The sequence below is a fragment of the Fopius arisanus genome, unplaced genomic scaffold (genome assembly GCF_000806365.1).
Source record: "Fopius arisanus strain USDA-PBARC FA_bdor unplaced genomic scaffold, ASM80636v1 scaffold00016, whole genome shotgun sequence".
Taxonomy (NCBI): Eukaryota; Metazoa; Arthropoda; class Insecta; order Hymenoptera; family Braconidae; genus Fopius; species Fopius arisanus.
This window is the reverse complement of record NW_011887755.1, coordinates 1328845-1346397: the sequence shown is the minus strand read 5'-3', so window position 1 is coordinate 1346397 and position 17553 is coordinate 1328845. Positions and strand designations below refer to the sequence as shown.

General features: G+C 38.7%; 1 protein-coding gene across 1 annotated transcript in view; it reads right to left on the bottom strand.

Moving 5' to 3' along the window:
- The window catches only part of LOC105263811 (hemicentin-2), a 76727-nt gene extending 60274 nt beyond the window's left edge, over positions 1-16453 (bottom strand). Inside the window, exon 1 of the mRNA XM_011300263.1 lies at positions 15801-16453. Within this exon, the coding sequence (XP_011298565.1) occupies positions 15801-15855 (55 nt within the window). The 5' untranslated portion in view covers positions 15856-16453. The remainder of the gene's footprint in view (positions 1-15800) is intronic.
- Positions 16454-17553: the final 1100 nt, after the last annotated feature.

The following is a 17553-nucleotide window of genomic DNA, read 5'->3' as shown; positions in this document are numbered from 1 at the left end:
AATAACAATTGCGTAAAAGAGACAAGAATTTAACATAAAGCATACCTCGAGATGATGTTATCATACAATTTAATTTATTCCCCGTGGAAAATCATCCCTCTTACTCCCCTTTCACCAAGTATCATATCCGAGAGAAGATTAATGGATTTAGTACTGTGGTGGTGACTATCACAGCTGAGAATTCAAGGAGATTCCTCCGTCTGTGTATAACTCACCGAGTAGGTGCGAAAAAAAAAAGAACAGTAGTTGAATCTCTTCGTACCCGGCATATTAAATTTTTCGCTTCAGCCCTATTCAACGTCATTTTTCCAAGGCTTTTCAAAAACTTCCGTGAGTTTTTCCCTTTTGTTTCCCCACCCTCACAACCTCTTGTTCCTCCCTCCACCCACTCACCATACTTTTTAAACACCAAAAATACCGCATGGAGAGGGAAATAAGACTAAAAAGATATCAACGATACCCTCATTTCTCTCATCCACCAACGAATTATGAGCAACTATGCAGTCTCCATAAAATCCGCCCACACAACTTTCATCTCCCTTCCCCACAGTCGTTTACTTGAGCAATGAAACTTTGATAATCCGTGGGCGTTGAACAAAAGATTTATAGAGGAAAATTTACAGTGTATACTAGGCGGTCCTTACGAGAAGGGTTATATAACACGGATAAAAGTTTCTCAAGTCCGGGATACGCTTAATTGTGCCAGCACAGTGCACACATTGAGAAGATGCTCATCGTCGCCATAATAACGAGTAATGATGAAAAGAGGAAAAAAATATGAGGGAAAGACAATCGGAAGATGAAGTATCAGACTAAAGTGGTTAAAGTCGGCAACCTTATCCTCAAAGATAAATATCGGTTTTGGTAAGGGTAAATTTATCCATCGGTGGATGAAAATCGTGAATGTTACAGAGGAGTTAGAATCCTCTCGAGTGTAGATACCACAAAGACCCTCCAATGTTTTGTCACATACCTATCCCCCATTTGCCCCAATATCGAATGTCCATTGAACCAACTTGAAAACTCAATAGAGAAAATGAGAGAGACATATAGAGGGTGATGGTGGTCCCTAAGGCGGATGGCATTTCTCCCTGAGCGTTTAAACCACCTAGTAAGAGGAAGAGCAAGTGCCAATGGGAGTTTGGATTCACATGGCGATTGTGAAACAAGCAGCAAAATTGTATCAAACACCGCGGAAATATAGAATTGAATCGGTGGCCCGTTATTCCTGGCAAATACGGTGGTTTCCTGCTGAGTTTCTCACTGTACTTTTCATCTCCTTTTCACCGTAAATAGCGCCTCTGGCTTCTGGTACTAGCCGGATGCCACACGACTTTATCCTCTATATTGGCCTCACATCCGCCTTCTCGGTGCCGCTGCTCACGTTATCTTTGGTCATACGAGCGAAATGAAGGATGAAAAAAATTTACCCACTGCGGTCTCAGCCCCTTCCCTCCCCTTTATAGGAAGCATATAAGGTGGGGTAGTTCTAAGTAGTCCACGTACCGCAGATCCTTAATGAAGGCGAGTTAACGTCAATGGAGTCCCTCATGGAGTGATTTTTAATTTTTTCACATTTTGAAAAATTGACACTTGAAAAATTTTTTTAAAAATTCTCCAATCGCGGAATAATGAAAATTCCGGAAAAAGTGAGGAGTTCTGAGTAGCGGACCAACTGACGATTCGTAATGAGGGTGAATTAGCCCTCGTGGAGTGATTTTAATTTTTTTCACATTTTGAAAAATCGACACTTTAAAAATTTTTTGAACAATTCACCAATAATGGGAATTCTCGGGAAAACTCGTGAGTTTTGAGTAGCGAATTGACAGAGTTAATTGGCAAATTAACTCCTAAGAGCAACCCAAAGAACAAAAACCCTATAAGGATTGTGTACCCAGATCGTTCAAGAAGCATCTCAGGAGCTGAAGCTGTATGGTGCTACTGGGGAACAAGCCAATATGGCGACTCTGGGGAAAAAACTATAGCTTGGTATTGCTCGTTGGCTGGCTTCTTCATCACACTAGAGCCAATATCCTTCATGTCGTTAGAGACACACTCGTCTATTTTGCATTTATGCGTCATCTTCCCTGCCTTGTGAATGAAACTCCATGTTATACCAAAGCCCTTTTCCTTGTCGTGAGAGAATTACCGGATTTTACTGCTTTCTCCCTCCACTTTCCAGTAGCCTCGCCAAAAAAAATATATATCCAATTTTTCACAGACTCTATACGGCATATCATAAATGTTATTAATTTGAAAGCTAGTGAGTAAATTAATTTTCAAATATTCTTCTCCTTTTCAGGGGAACACACTGATTCGGGTTAAATAATACTTTAATGCGCAAAGTTGTTTTTTTTTTATGCGTCTGTTAATGGAAATTTGAGGAATTACACAGAATGTTCGATTTGCACAGGACATTAATTATTTCAATGTAAAAAGCTCACGGTAAAAATTTTCAATGCGGCTAATAACCGAGTCACAAATGCTCGTCTATTTTTTGAAAAGCTCAATGGTATTTTACCGTATTATTTTTTACGTGGGAAAGGTTCAACACAGCATTTTATGCTTGCGACGAAAAAAAAAAAGGGAAACAGGGAGTTGAATGGGATGTGCAAAGCGTGTGCACGAGCGGTCAACGGGCATTTAACCAATAGCGTAGTCTAGTCACGCACGTTTCTCCAACGGGCATCTCTTACGCTTGTGGTCTCGGTACACAGTAATCCACAGGAATCGCATACCCTCGTACTTGCCTGCGTTAAATTGAAATGCCCTGGGAACAAAAATGAAAAAAAAAAAATAAACAAATTATTGCCCTCATTTTTCTCCCTTACCTTTCTCCCATTTTTTTCTCTCTCTCCTCATTCTCTGAGCGTGGCAAAATTTTCCATTATCATTATCATTTTTCCATGGTTATAATTAGGCCATTTCGGACTAATTGAATATGCATCCAGGATGACGGCCCTGTTCCCCTCTGTAGCGATTCTTCCTCGCAAGTCCCCCCTCGCTAACTTTACGTGACTCTAATGTACTTTTAATCGATTGCTAATTGAGCTCTCAGTCACTTCACTCATGAATTCCTTCCGACCTAGCTCTATGTCACTATATTCGCTCTTATCTATCAGCCGTAATACAATGATATTATTCCATTCGTGAATGTCTTGGGACAAGGAGAGAAATTTTCGTGAGCTCATCATTTCCATTATTCATTTTTTTTAATCTCCTTTTTTTTCACTTGTTTTCTATTCCACCTCGATTTTTCAATTTACAAACGACTCTCAGCACCCACGAGAATACTAGGACGTCACCAGAAGTGGTAAAAAACCAGTCGAGTGAGACGCCCAAAGATGGGGAACAGAAAGTTGAAGGAAAAAGGGAAGAGAAAAACATTATCTTGTGCTCTTTGCTCATTTCCCCGGGGGTTTATCGGAAATGAAAAATTCCAAAATAAAAGCACCAGCCCGAGGTACGAGGGATAGAAGTAGAAAGGGTAAGTTGAGAGAGTGGAGACGGTGGTAGGCCGCATTTGGAGATCTAGAATACGAGTGGAATTTTCAATAACCTCCATCAATGCGTCCGTTGTGAAAAAAAAAAATGGGGTTGGCCAAAAAAAAAAAATTATCGAATTCATAGCACGTGGTTGATTCGTTTACCAATTTTGCCTGGAGGAAAATTGTTGGTAAACAGAACAGACGCCGGAGGAATTTGTCTGACTCATGTAAACGACGAATAATTCGAAAGAATTCTATCTATGTTTTATTGCTCAGAGAAATACTTGAGTGTTTCAGCTCAAATAAATTTCATGCTGATTCATCGTTCAAAACGCAATTCATTCCCCTCTCATCTCGCTCTTTTCATTTTTTATCTCCTGTTTCCTATTCTCCTTTCTTTCAGTTCGTTACGTCATGTTTTTTACTTTTAAATGATTTTATTTCTGTTCATCCACTTTCCTTTCCTTATCGTCCTCCTTTAAATGTCACAGAAATTCCAAGACAATTCACGATTTTTTAAAAAATAAAGTTGACAAAAAATATAAAAACTTTATGATTCATCAGACACATACTCATGGTTTGTTACTTAATATGTATTGTTCGGAAATGATAAAATTGTTTACGAGTATTTAAGCTTCACGTTGGAAAATTCGTCGAGACATATTCCAGGGGAGCTTTAAACTCTGGTTCCAGGGGATGAAGTATGTCTGCAGTAGTGCAGCAATCCCGAATGGAAAAACAAGGTGGGGATACGCCTCTCGGGTATAAAATGTGAGCCCGACCAAAACTACTCTCACAGCGAATAGTTTCTCACGGCTAACAACTCATTTACGGTTTGTCTCTTTTATCTCATTGATCTTGTGGCTTTCATGATCATTTCGAGCTCGTGCTTCAGCCATTGGATGACTACCACCAGAGTTTCACACGATGATCCATTCAATTGGATTTTACTTCACTGTACATACAACACAGCACACACAACTGAGTAAGATTATTTTCTTTTTCAAAAGTTGAAAAGATGTTGCACCAGGAGTTGGAAAAACTTCCTCATGGCTCGGGGTGCACTCAGAGAAGAGTTACATTTTTTAATCATAATAAGTTGCTACTTCAAAATTTTTCACTTTGCTCTCACGTCTGTAAAAAATGTTGATGGCTTGGATTTAAATCCATGGATTCCGTCAGCACGGATGAACATCGTTTTCACTGTTGTAGCATTTTTCAAGAAATAATTCTGGCGAATCGTCGAGGTGAACACAATTACTAACTTTCTGTTCATTGACAAACAGATGTAATGGGTCGCTATTGCTGATATTGAATCAGTGAGAAAATAATATGAAAAGTTTTATTGGTGGAAGTGATTAAGAATATACAAGTGTTCCGGTATTGGTGGGAAATGAGAGAAAATAATGTGAAAGATAGAGGAGAAATGAAATTCAGCCTTGAAGTTGTGCTGTGCATTTCACTTGGACTGAAACTTGTCGTGGGATTTTCAACGATTGAAACGCATCGAGGCAGACATTTAATCGATGGCGCGAGTTAATCCTTCCTCTATCCCCCACTACCTATACTACCACCATCAACTGCCACCAACTCTGAGTCACAATGAAATTTAGATTTCGAATGAAGCTCGCAATATAGTCTGTATTTCCCCACAAGTGTTGTGAATTAATTAATTCTACCTCATGTTACCACGATGAACCTAGCTGAGAAGTACTTGTTGAGGCCTCCTAAACTGGAACTTGGATTTTTTTTATTATTTCCCCGTTTGTCAAAAATAAGTAGTTCATGAAATTTCAATTATTTTAAATGGGAGTAAAATTCACGTTAAATGCAGGCCGCGTATTTGTCTTAATACATTCACAAGACAATATTCTCAGAGGGCATCTCCCGATGCTCCCCTCCATTAAATTGCGAAACTTTCAAATATGCTAATTTCTTGGCCAATCCTAATGTCTCGTTCTTCCCACCACTACCCACTCGAAACTTAAACCCTTCCTATATATAGCATGACTAATTTAACGGGGGCTGTTCACCTAAGGTACTCACACAAGTATTTTGGCTTCTGCGTTGTCCTGCAACGTGTTCACATTAATATAATAGCAACACTGCGTAAACCATTACAACCATAACAAACTTTATCCACCTGTAACAACAAAATTACCGAATGTACTTACTCGGCAAATTAACTAGATAGAACATTTTCCATCTCAGTATGTAGATTTGAAAATGCTGTTTAAATTGAACCGTATGCAGATGTTTGGAGATTGGTGAGTGACGACGGTAGTCTGTTTGATGGAGAATTCACTGCATCGGAATGCTGTCCCGAATGATTTCAGTGCTTCGTATGGCTCAACGATTTGCATTCCACAATTACCCAAGTTCTGGGTGAGTCTGCATCCCATGGGAAATCGAAATGTGCGAGGACTTTCAAATGTATAACACCTCACATCAAGTCCATCCTGAATTGTGTGTCACCAATGTGTGTCTGTACCAATTCTATATGTACGCAAAGAGGAATTCCTTAAAAAAAAATTCTAGCTCTGCGGGAAAAATTGTGATCCATCAATTAAATAAAATATCCAATGAAACATTTTGCTGAGGATTTCTCATGATTTTTCCAATGAAATTTTCACTTCCAGCATCCGAAATTTTTTATATAGCTGACACTTTTTCTGATGTAAAATGAAAAAACATTGTATACTTCAGGTTCAATCAGTAATAACTCATTCATGCATCACTATCGCTCAATGTAGCTTTGGGGTCGATTATCGCTAGGCTGTAATATTAACTTGGAATTGTCGGAAATTCAATGGATATTGAGCAGTCATGTGCTTCATTTACACCGCACTTTATCGATGAAAATATAAATGAATAATAATAATGATAAACTTGAAGAGTAGTTCAATTTACATCCTTTCTCCCACAATGCACATGGGCATACTTTCCCTATATTCTCAGTTTGCTGATTAAAAAATATCATCAGGTGGCGTTCGACCATTAATTAATTTGCTTAATTAAATTTGCCCGGGAATTTTGGAAAGCCGAGTGTTTTATACGATACCACGGATACAATATGCTCATTGTTATAACTGAACCTATTTCAGTAGGCGAGGGAGATATTGAATACGTATTTCCTACTCTAATAATCGACGAACATAGTATCTCCACTCTGGGGAATTTTTTGGTTTTACCTCCATATGTGCCAGTGCTAGAAATAATTATGCTGGAATCGTTTAAAGCGTTATGAACTTCAATATTAGGATAGCGATCTCCATTGAGTCCATATTAATTGGAATACCGTATAAAATTTCTGACATGTTCAATCCGCAGGGCGATTGCCTTTGATTCGCCCAGAAAGTCATCTACTTATAAAAACAATTAAAATTATTGAATAACCGAGAAATTACTGCGGTGTTTTGTGGATTGGCAATTATTTCTAAACAGGAAAATGGACAATTCTCCCCGATTAAATAAAAAATCATTGAAAAGGGGTGAATCTCAAAGGGGCTTTTAATTAAAACAATAAATATTTCTTTTGCTTATGGAATTTCACAGTTTATCCCATGATCCCTTGGATCACACGCCAAATGGACAAACATGTACATCAAGCCGGAAGACAATGGATACGGACAGTCAGTCCACCGAAGATAATTACACGTCTATCTATCATATTATTACTACAGCGTACCCATTGTTAGCCTAGGACGATATAATGCTTACGTATCTACTGGTTACATATCTACCAGAGTACTACCCTGGCTTCGTCGCTATTGTCTTACAATCTCCGCATGCACTCCCTGAGATCTCACATGTCTTTTGACATTCATAGAGATAGAGAAAGCTGTTTGTACGATCCAACACACGAGCAGTACGAAGACAAGACTGAAAACTAGTTTTTAACAGTCTCCCCGAGGGCAAGTACTGGTTTTCCTGCAATTTCTGAAGTAAACTGAATGAGTAAGAGTTTCATCCGCGTATGGTTGAATTACTCTGGAACGCGATGAATTTACTTATCTCAAAATTAATTCATCTCTTTGATCACACAGAGAGAAATTGCCACGAAAAATTGTTGGCTAAATGAAGGAAGAAATTCATCCGCCAGAAATTGAGCGGAAGAATAAAAAATGGAGTTAAAATTAATCTTAAAGCGTAACATATTAGGAAGCACGTGCTTGAACACGATACTCCGTCTAAACTACACCATAAAGCGTATTAAACGTTTCTGCATAACACTGTGCAACATCTGGATAAAATCCTAGTGCGTATACACAGCTCAAACCGCGATATTAGTTTGAATACATCGTTAGCGGGTTCCTTCATCGTACTTGCTCCCCCACGTTCTTACACGAAAAGCTGATTACTGTCACTGTTAATACTACCAAGTTTCAGACCTAATTGTTCCACTGAATTCTCCTTCAACATCCGGGGGCATAAACACCGTTACCAAACAGGCTGATTGAATAGTAGTATTAAGTGATATTACCGGTGGATACGTCAGCCAATGTTCTTTGAAGTCACAAATATCAAAGCTTGTCATGTGTATTCAACCTAGATTAATCCTCAAAATGAAAAACCACAAACCAGCATGCATAACCGATGATAATCAGAAAACCGGAAAAATTCGTGGGTTCACCTCGGCCAGAGAACGCTTCACGTGTAGATGAAAAGAAATAAAAAAAAACTTGAATTTATCGAGGGGAAAAGTTTGTGAGCAACCTTTTGCCGTTTTCCAACCCCTGCTCACCCGGAACTGAGAGCGATGTATCTGTGTTGTATGGATCATGAGCGGACTAGCTGTCTGATATATCCGCCCGTTGACTTTGGATATCGGATTAAACTGTCGTGTTTTATCTCCACCCCCTCCGTACTATTTTCCCTCGTCCCCCATTTCCTCTTTGATTTTTGTATTCGACAGATAATCTCTTTTATCATCGTCCAACTCTCCTATCTCTCAAAATTGAGGCAAATGCAATATTCAGTATCGAATTTACCGTGTAATGCAGACAACACGAGGATTATAGATTCACTCATACAGTGACAATGAAATTCACATATACTGATGTTACTGAATTTTTATTTGCTAAGTAAAACTGTTTTTGTACGTGTTGAGTAGATCGATGGGAACAAACAGCGGCGAGCGACTAAAATTGGGATATTGCATTCCCTTTCACCTCTGGCAAAACTACATTCCCCGTAGAGTAGATAAATCCAACTGGATCAATTGACCAATTGGTATACGCCGACTGGATGGGATTGTGCAAAAGGAATGTATATATACAGAATGAATTTGGTGGGATGATTGCGTTGGCGTCAAATGCAGATTCTACAAGAGTGTTGAGGACATGAGATACTCAAGCTTTACCTCAAAATAGCACGAATCTAGCCGGACATGTATATGGGTTTCAGGTATAATTGAATCACTGAATAAGCGACAGTGGTCCATATGCGGAATAATGATGTCAACATGATTCTGGACGGCTCGATCCAATGTTGGTTTGAGGATGAGCACTGGGATTGGTAAGGGAGTTGTGTGTATGCAAGCGATTATCCCTGCTTTCCGAATCTACTGGAATCCAGTTGCTTTGAATAGCCCGTCTAAGTACCAGCAATCATCCTAAACATTGATGTAGGCCATAGTTTTATCAAATCGCTATGACATTGTGATTCTGATAAAAGTGTTTTGAATATTACATGTGGGAGTGAGGCTGTTTGGGGTGAGGATTTGGAAGTCTCACTGGGTTGATCCGGTAGTAGTGCCTTCCAATATCGAACCTTCCTCCAGCACTGGCATATCAAAAATGCTTTAGCTTGCTGATGATATACATCATGCAGAATATAGAGGCGAATGGCGAGAGGAGTGAGCCTCTTCTGCATGAGATCTCGGTGGAATAGTGGGATGAGGAGGTGGAGGTGGAGGTGGAGGTGTGGAGCAGGTGACGTCTCGCCCACCTAGACTATTCACCTCACTTTATTATGCAAGCACTCGGCGTGTCCCACATCTTATATTTCATACGGAGGGAGGACAAGATTTACGCAAGATGACGGTGTACACTTATGTTTTCCCTCTTCTCTCCATAACTTTGTTTTCCTTATGTCTGTATGTTTAGAGATTGCTACTGAACGACAGAAGGGTATACTGTTGTTTGATGTAAACTCTGAAATTACCGGGATGAATCGGCTGAATGATTGCCACCATTTGACACGAGGGGAAATGAAACTGGAGGTGAGCAGGAAGTCAGTGGAATTGAAATTGCAATTAAACGTGAGTGTAGAGATCCTGAAAGTCTACAAATTAAATTCAAAAGACAGTGGCAAGAGAAATGAGAATCATGTCGGCTCGATTGATTTAATATGGAGAGAAAAAATATTAACTGCTATGGAATATAGATGAGATATGTGAATTTATTGGTGATGGCATGAGTTAAGCTTCACTCGATATTTTCCGATGGAGGTGTAGGTAAATTTTTTAGTATCTGAGAAGCGTTAAAGTCCGAATAGACGACTGACCTAGAAAATAAAATTCTCACGGCTTCTTCACCAGTTTGTCAAAATCATATACCTATGGATGCAGTTCAGGCAGTAGATGCATTCATAATCTCGGGGATATTCCAGTGTCCGTGCTGGGAATAAAGTTCTCCGGTTTTGAGAATCTTTTATGAATAGTTTGTATCTCTCTTGGTCGATAAAAACAGATTCAAAAATTGGAATAGTGCCCGATTGTCCCAGCTTTCAACTACTCGAGCTCTCAGCGAACTGGTAACCGTACAAATACGAAATCCCGTGGGTTTATTGAATTTTCTACTTTGTTATATAAAAAAGTTACCAAATATTCCCTCACCGGAGTAATCTCATTATCACTGTTAATGAAATTTTCACCCGAAAATTTCTAATTAAGTTGTATCTCAACCTCACCATCACTTTCATAGATATTCTCCAACAATACCGTTTCGGAATATGAAAGCACCACACTAGTCAAATCAAACAGAGTGCGAGGGGCCAAATTCATTTGCGTTGCCCTGCTTGTTCGCCGTACGTGAAAATACACACACGCATACAATTAGTGGAAACAGGAACTTTCTGGATAATTAAATTTATCTTTCATCCAATAAGGAGATTTCCTTTTTTTCTCCAATTATCTCATAAAAATGGTAACTATCTAGAATTCATTTATGAAAAAGTGTAAATCCGTGAAATTTCTAGCTACGACAAAGTGATATCAATTTGTTATACAATTTTTCAGTGAGGATTCAATCAAGCTATTGCAAAATGTCGAAAATTAATGGAAAAATTTTTCCAACGCTCGAACCTATTGAAAAATGAATTTGGAATTGAATTTTAATGACGAGTCCGAGAATTCAAGCGACCATTGAAAAATCAATGCATCTCTCGGCAAGTGTATTTGTATATGAAAAAAAAATACCAAATAATCGGTTGAAGAGAAATAAAATTAAACGAATAAAAGGATGTGGTAACAAATTGTTGGAGATTTTGACAAAACGATCATGGGATATTCCTGAGACTGTGTAAAGCTGAATGGTTTTTGTGGTAGGTTGCTATGAAATATAATTCAATGTCAGCTTGCCAGCGGGTGTATAGGTGGGAGGGCTGACCATCTCTCGGGGCAGTATTTCAAGCGAATGTAGACAAGCGAACGGCCGCCTGTGGCCACGTTGAGAATTCATACTACTCTTTCATATCCACCAAAATATCCCCCTCCAAAAGCTCTGCATTTTCACCTCCATTCACCCATCGAGATCACGACGTTGCATTATTTATCGCGGTTCCAGCTGGAATACCGTGACCCCACGGTAATTTAAGTAATGGCTCGAATCAGAATCGATATACATCCGCGTAAACAGACCAAGTGAAAAACTGTGAAAAACTGGAAAAACTGGAAAAACAATTTAACGTCCATGGTAATATCACACTCGGATAAAATACCACTCGTTTTGCACCGAAAACTTTTGCACTTTTCCAATATATTTTTTCAATCGATTTTTATCATTTTTGTTTTTTTTTTCTTCTCTTGCCGCCATGGCATTTTTTTTTTTTCGCTCCATCGAGGCACGAGGGAGCCCTTCTGAAGGCCAGAACGACCAATGTTCAGCAGAAGCACTAGGGTGCGACACTTTAATGGCACTCCAAAAACTTTGTGCCGGGTCAGGATTCACACCCTCGTCTCTGTACACCCACAAACCGCTACCTGATACAGGTGTGGCTTTGTGATACTGTTGTGAATTTCGTGTGTGAGGTGATTACAGAATGGATGAAGTTTAATTACCAACAAGTTTATTATTAATCGAGCATTCATTAATTATGAACACTCATTTCTCATTGGCCAATTTATTACAAGGAAATCAGATGACGCGTACTCCGTATCGTTGAATATTCCATAATATTTTCCTCTGGGGAATTCTGGAGTGTATATCGTAGTGAATTTTTATGCTCCATGTAGATCACATTCATCACGAAATTGAAACGAAATAATTGTATCGCGAATGAGTCACTTTCAAATCATGATGCTAAAGAAAATTTAATTTACGAACAATGGAATTCATTATTTATAACTGGAGAGATACATCAAGCAGGAAATAGTGTGTTGTGTGTCCTCACAGTAATTTCACTTTACCATTTGTCAGGCACTCTGATGAATGGTTGTGTAATTCCGTATGGATTAATTTATAATTATGGATCGAATGTTAATCAATATCTCTTTCTACTCCTTTCGTCTTCCTGGCCTACATTCAGGATTCTTAATATTCTGTAAATCCTGTTCCAAAATTAAAACATCAGGAATTTCAATTACTTGGGTAAACGGTAATCCTGACGACGGTAATTCAACAGGAAAGTGGATTTCTATTCATTTTCCACGTCAAATTACTTCCCATCGCAAATCGGCATTGCGTCCCGCATTTTTCCATTTCCTATGTCATCCTATATTACTTTTTCTTCCATTTTTTGGTAATTATCGGATTCAAACCGCCCTGCAGAAATTTTCGAAAACACATCCAGAGATGCAGACAATTTCACTTTATTTTTCTGTACCGATGATTCGAAATGTAATAAAAAAAAATCCTGAGCAAAAAAATCCATTTTTTTCTAATTTATTCATTTAAAAATATATTCATTCTACAGGAACGAAATTCATGTTGGTATAAAATTTTAATTTCCACTCTCTCACGGTAGACAGGCAACAAAAAAACTATGAAACTTTTTCCAACAACGAGTACAGTACCCACAAAATCTGGTTAATCCCTTTGTACACGTCGAACATACCGACTGAATGGAGAAAAAAAAAATCCCCCAAAAAATAAACAAAAAGCATTGGAAATAAAAATAACCGCCAGTAACAACTCCATTCTTACTACTTAACAAGAGCGTTGAAAATAGTGGAATAAAAAAAATTCAAGAATACAAACGAGAAATGTTAAAAGGAGCTTATCAAAAATATAATAATAATATTGGCTGACGTGAAAATTTCAATACAAAAACAAACAAAAGCACATTACAATGTTCTCGCAGGTACAAAAACCAAGCCATAAAAATAGACGGCTATAAAAATACAGAGAGGGGCAGAAAAGAAAGAAAAGGAATAGTAACAAACAAATGAAAAAAGGTAAAAAAGTAAGTATCAAATAAAGTGGAACGAGTGTCAATTCATGCTATGGTAAAAGTGTCGTAAAAGCGATAGCTCTTGTGCCCATATAAACTACTTAACATCATAGTTTGGTATCGTTGGTAGGCAGCCGGCAGAGGAGAAGAGCTTTTGGCGACGAGAAGTACTTGCAAAGAGAGGGAGTGACTCCGATAGTATGAGAGAGCCAAGGGTTTTCCCCTGATAACTGAGTGAGAGAATCTTCTCGCAACTTGTTTGTGGTAAAGTCACCGAGCCATTTAATTCTTTCCTGTACTGCCTCCTCATGGCTTCCAGTCTTATTAGGCATCCTGACCCCATCCCATCAACCCATCGACCCCATCTCTCCACCCCACATTCTCCACCCAACTTGGCATGTTTTTACCTCGTTTTCCGAATCACTAACTGTTAATTGTCGCAGAGGGATAATCCAAGCTGGTGGTGCGAACGACAAGACCCAAGTGGTAACCCACCACCAACCATTCGACCTAGCATACAGTACAACTTCTCTCTCTGTTCGTATTATCTTTGCCCATATACCCTATGTATGTCGAGTGAGACAGCTGCAACTACAAATGGCTGCGGCAGGTAACCCTGGCGATGGACCAACGAAACAAGCGGTCGCAGCGCTTTTCATCACTGGCAAAACCCGTTTAACCGGATCCCTGATTGCCAACAACAGGCTCAACCATTCTGAATGACCATACTGCCTCAAAATTATCCAACCATTCTGATATATTTCCCCATCATATCATCCCTCTATTACATCAATGGGAACATCCATGAATTACGTCAGTAGTCAATCACATTAAATCTCTCAGCATTGAAAATTCCGTGAAATGTGTAAACCTCTCAACATTTTTGGCAAGCATGTTTTGTATAGATTTTTTATCATTTTTCTAAGAGATACGCCACGGTTTTATTGAATATGAATTTGCAGGGGAACTTTTATTCTTATTTTCATTTTTCTGCTTGATTTTATTTTGCATGTCCGGCTGAAAATCCTGGTCCTCGAGTTCCTGTTTAAAAACGTCAAACGCCTGATGGTATGGGAGGACAATCTGGGGCTATAGGATGGTGTAATGGCTATTGGATGTCTTTAAAAGCTCATGCGTCCGGGAGATATATTAAAAGCGGCCCTTTTTTATCCGCGATTGACGACCGGTGTGACATGAAAAAGTCCCTTTTTACCATTTTTTTCAGATACCGCAGATGCCGCATAGTAAAGGAAACGTCATCCTGTGATTTATGAATTTTGCAGAGAAATATGGAAGGAGGTTCAATACCCTACCGACGTTCACATCATATCACCATGAATATTTCAGGATGTTAATATTTTTACAGTGTTTCATGGTGTCTAAAAAAAAAAAACAGGAAATTAATTTAAAAATTTTTAATCCTCATACCGTGGTATATTTATAAACACCCAGTAGTTTCACGATGGGTGTATTGAAACATTGCACCACAAAACTTTATTCCTCGACCCTGAAACACCGATAAAACTCGGATTTTTTCATTTCTTTCGTGAGATGAAATTTGCGCTAGTGACCGAACTCAATGTACACCAATTTATAGATTTTTATTGACTTCCTGCAATTCCTCCCTCGACATTGGACTCGAGATTCATTTATTTCTACTGAGTTCCGCAAGAAATTTTAACCTGTCCAAATGATAAAATTGTGATTAAAAGTAAGACTAGTATACCATGAAGGAACCTGGGGTAAAACTCATCGGAGGATAAATGAGAATTCAGCGAGTAAAATCCGAAAGTACGAGCCTTCCCCATCTTTCTCTGAGACTCATCCACTGATGAAATTCAAGTACGACACGAGACCCTCTACTTTCAATCGATGAAGTGATTTCCCTTCAAAGATTTTCACAGATTTCCGGATTTGGTGAATCATGCGAGAGCGACGGATGTGGGGGAGATGAATAGTGAAACGTCTATATAATTTCGTATTCAGCATGTGTCCCTAGGCAGTTATTTGTCGAGTGTTAACAATAAAAATGATAAAACTCACCAGTCATCTCCATTCGATGTGCCCATCAGCGATAATTTAAGTTAAATGAGTTAAACAGGCGGGGAAAGTGAATAATATTCAACCGGTGATGGAACGGAATAAATGTTAATGCATTTAATCCGTTCTTTCAGTGTGTTGAGAATGCTTGAAGTGCATTAAAATAAAATTATTAAAACAAACTTTCAGTATTTCCTGCCTGGTAAAAATTCACAAGATATAGCGGGGTGTCGTGACATTAAAAAAACATGGAATGCATAAAATCCAGTGTGGTTTACTGCCTCATGAATATGAAACACGGTGAGGGACACAATTAGCAGTTATATCCCGGGAATGTCGCATTAATTCTGTTTGCAGTGCATTCAAGAATCCTAATAATATTTCCCGCTATTAGAGATGATAATATTCGAAAAATGGGGGATTATGGATGGAGAATTCCTGAATTTTCGCAAATATTTGCCAAGATAAAAATGTGCCGGAGAAAATAGCGAGCAGTGTTGTTGAATCTATTGTATATTTCTCGTAATGGCTTGAATAATCCAATACTCGATACCACAAATGTGGCAATGAATGTCAATAGAAAAATAACTCTGTGTAAAATCGATTGAGGTCATCAGGCCATCCATTAATATCGGCTTGAAAGAAAAAGAAAGAATTTACCTTGTGCACCACGCGTCTCAATCATCAGAAGCCAAAGTACAATAGTAAACAACATTTTTTATTGTTAAAAATAATAAGTCCCTTTGTGAACGTAACAATGATTCACTTGAGATTTATTCCTTCTTGTTGACACTATATGTCGCCCAGCGTTTCGATACACTCGCGCACAAATACACAGTAAACACTTGGTATCACCGCAAGATATCCACCAGAGATTCAGCATACGTAAATCTGTCTCAATACCTAGAGGCTTCCTTGCACAAACGTCGCTTACACCACGCGACAATGTCACGCGATATACACACAGACATCATTACGGAGCAATATTCATTGATATCAGACATTATAATACCATAATTCCATTGAAACTCGGAGAAAAGATAAACTAATGCAATTCCATTATCCCCAACAAATTTATAAAATTATTGTTTTTACTGAATCATGGCAATTGTTAAAACCGTTAAACTGTCGAAACCGTTGAAAATCGGTGAATTACGGTCTATCAATCTTCAGGGGTTAATTGAAAAATTTCTCACGCGATCAATTTTTTTGAAAATTCAATTGAAGTATTGTCGTTTATTTCGACGGTGTACTTGGTGTTATTTTATTTACCCGGTGTACAGATGTGGAACTTTGCACGGACAAAGTGAGTGGGTGAGTTGCCGCGCGCCAAATGAGTCTGCAGAGGGTTGTTCTCGAATTTTGACGCTTGCGTACAACTTCAACTGCTTGGAATGGGTGAGAATCAAGTGAAAAGGGAGAGGAGAGATTTTATATTGTAGTTGCGGCGCAGGGCAAACTGCTCTGTCAGTGATGTCGGGAGATATGAAGACTCGAGGCGGCGTGCAAAGTCACGTCGACATCCTGACCGTATGACTGAGCCCTCTCCCCAGGTCCCTCAAAGCGCACCCCAGTTGCATCTGAGAGGAAAATATCTGGTTGAGTACAGACGATTTTCAGCATTAATGCCGGGAAAATTCATGTCACACTGAGGCCCTGTCATTAACACCCTGACGGGCCGGAATTATCTGGAAAGCGTATCGCCCCGCTGTGATCCGCTCACACCCACTCTTTCACCTCACTCGAAAATTAATTAATAATGTGGAATAAAATTGAAAGCCATTGATGGAATTGGGTCCAATTAATTCAGAGAGACCTGAAGAAAATTCGAAAAGGGGCATTCTGGAGTGGAAATTAAAATTAAATGGGAAGGGATATAAACGATGTTATTTTGAAAAAGGTCAGCACATGGAGAAAAACATTTTCTTCAGCAATAGGAGTTCTCTCAATCTTGTATGCAGTTCTCAAGTCGAAGGAAAATTGGGTTAGTTGGGTCGTATGTCGAGGTAAAACTTTACGTGCGATATTTCCATGCTATGAATAGGGCATGCAGTTTACACAACAAGTTTTTCATTTATGGTTAACAAAATTTTGGTTTTTCCCGGGGGTTTTAGTTGTATCAGAGAGCAATTATTTTTATCTAGTTAAGCTAAATAAAAAAATCGTATTAAATTACAAAAAAAAATGAAAAACCTCCGCATGAAAAGCTAGAATTGAATCAAAGCATGGAAAATGTGAAAGCCCATTTGTTCGATTGTCCAATTAATTCGAACCTTTCTCTACTATGAACAAAAAACTAGTTTTCATGACGACCAGTTAATTTCTTCATTCCAATATATCAAAGGTCATTCGCTTCAATGAGCACATTCTTTTTAATAAAAATGATCAAAGGGCGATGTCAAGAGCGATGTGA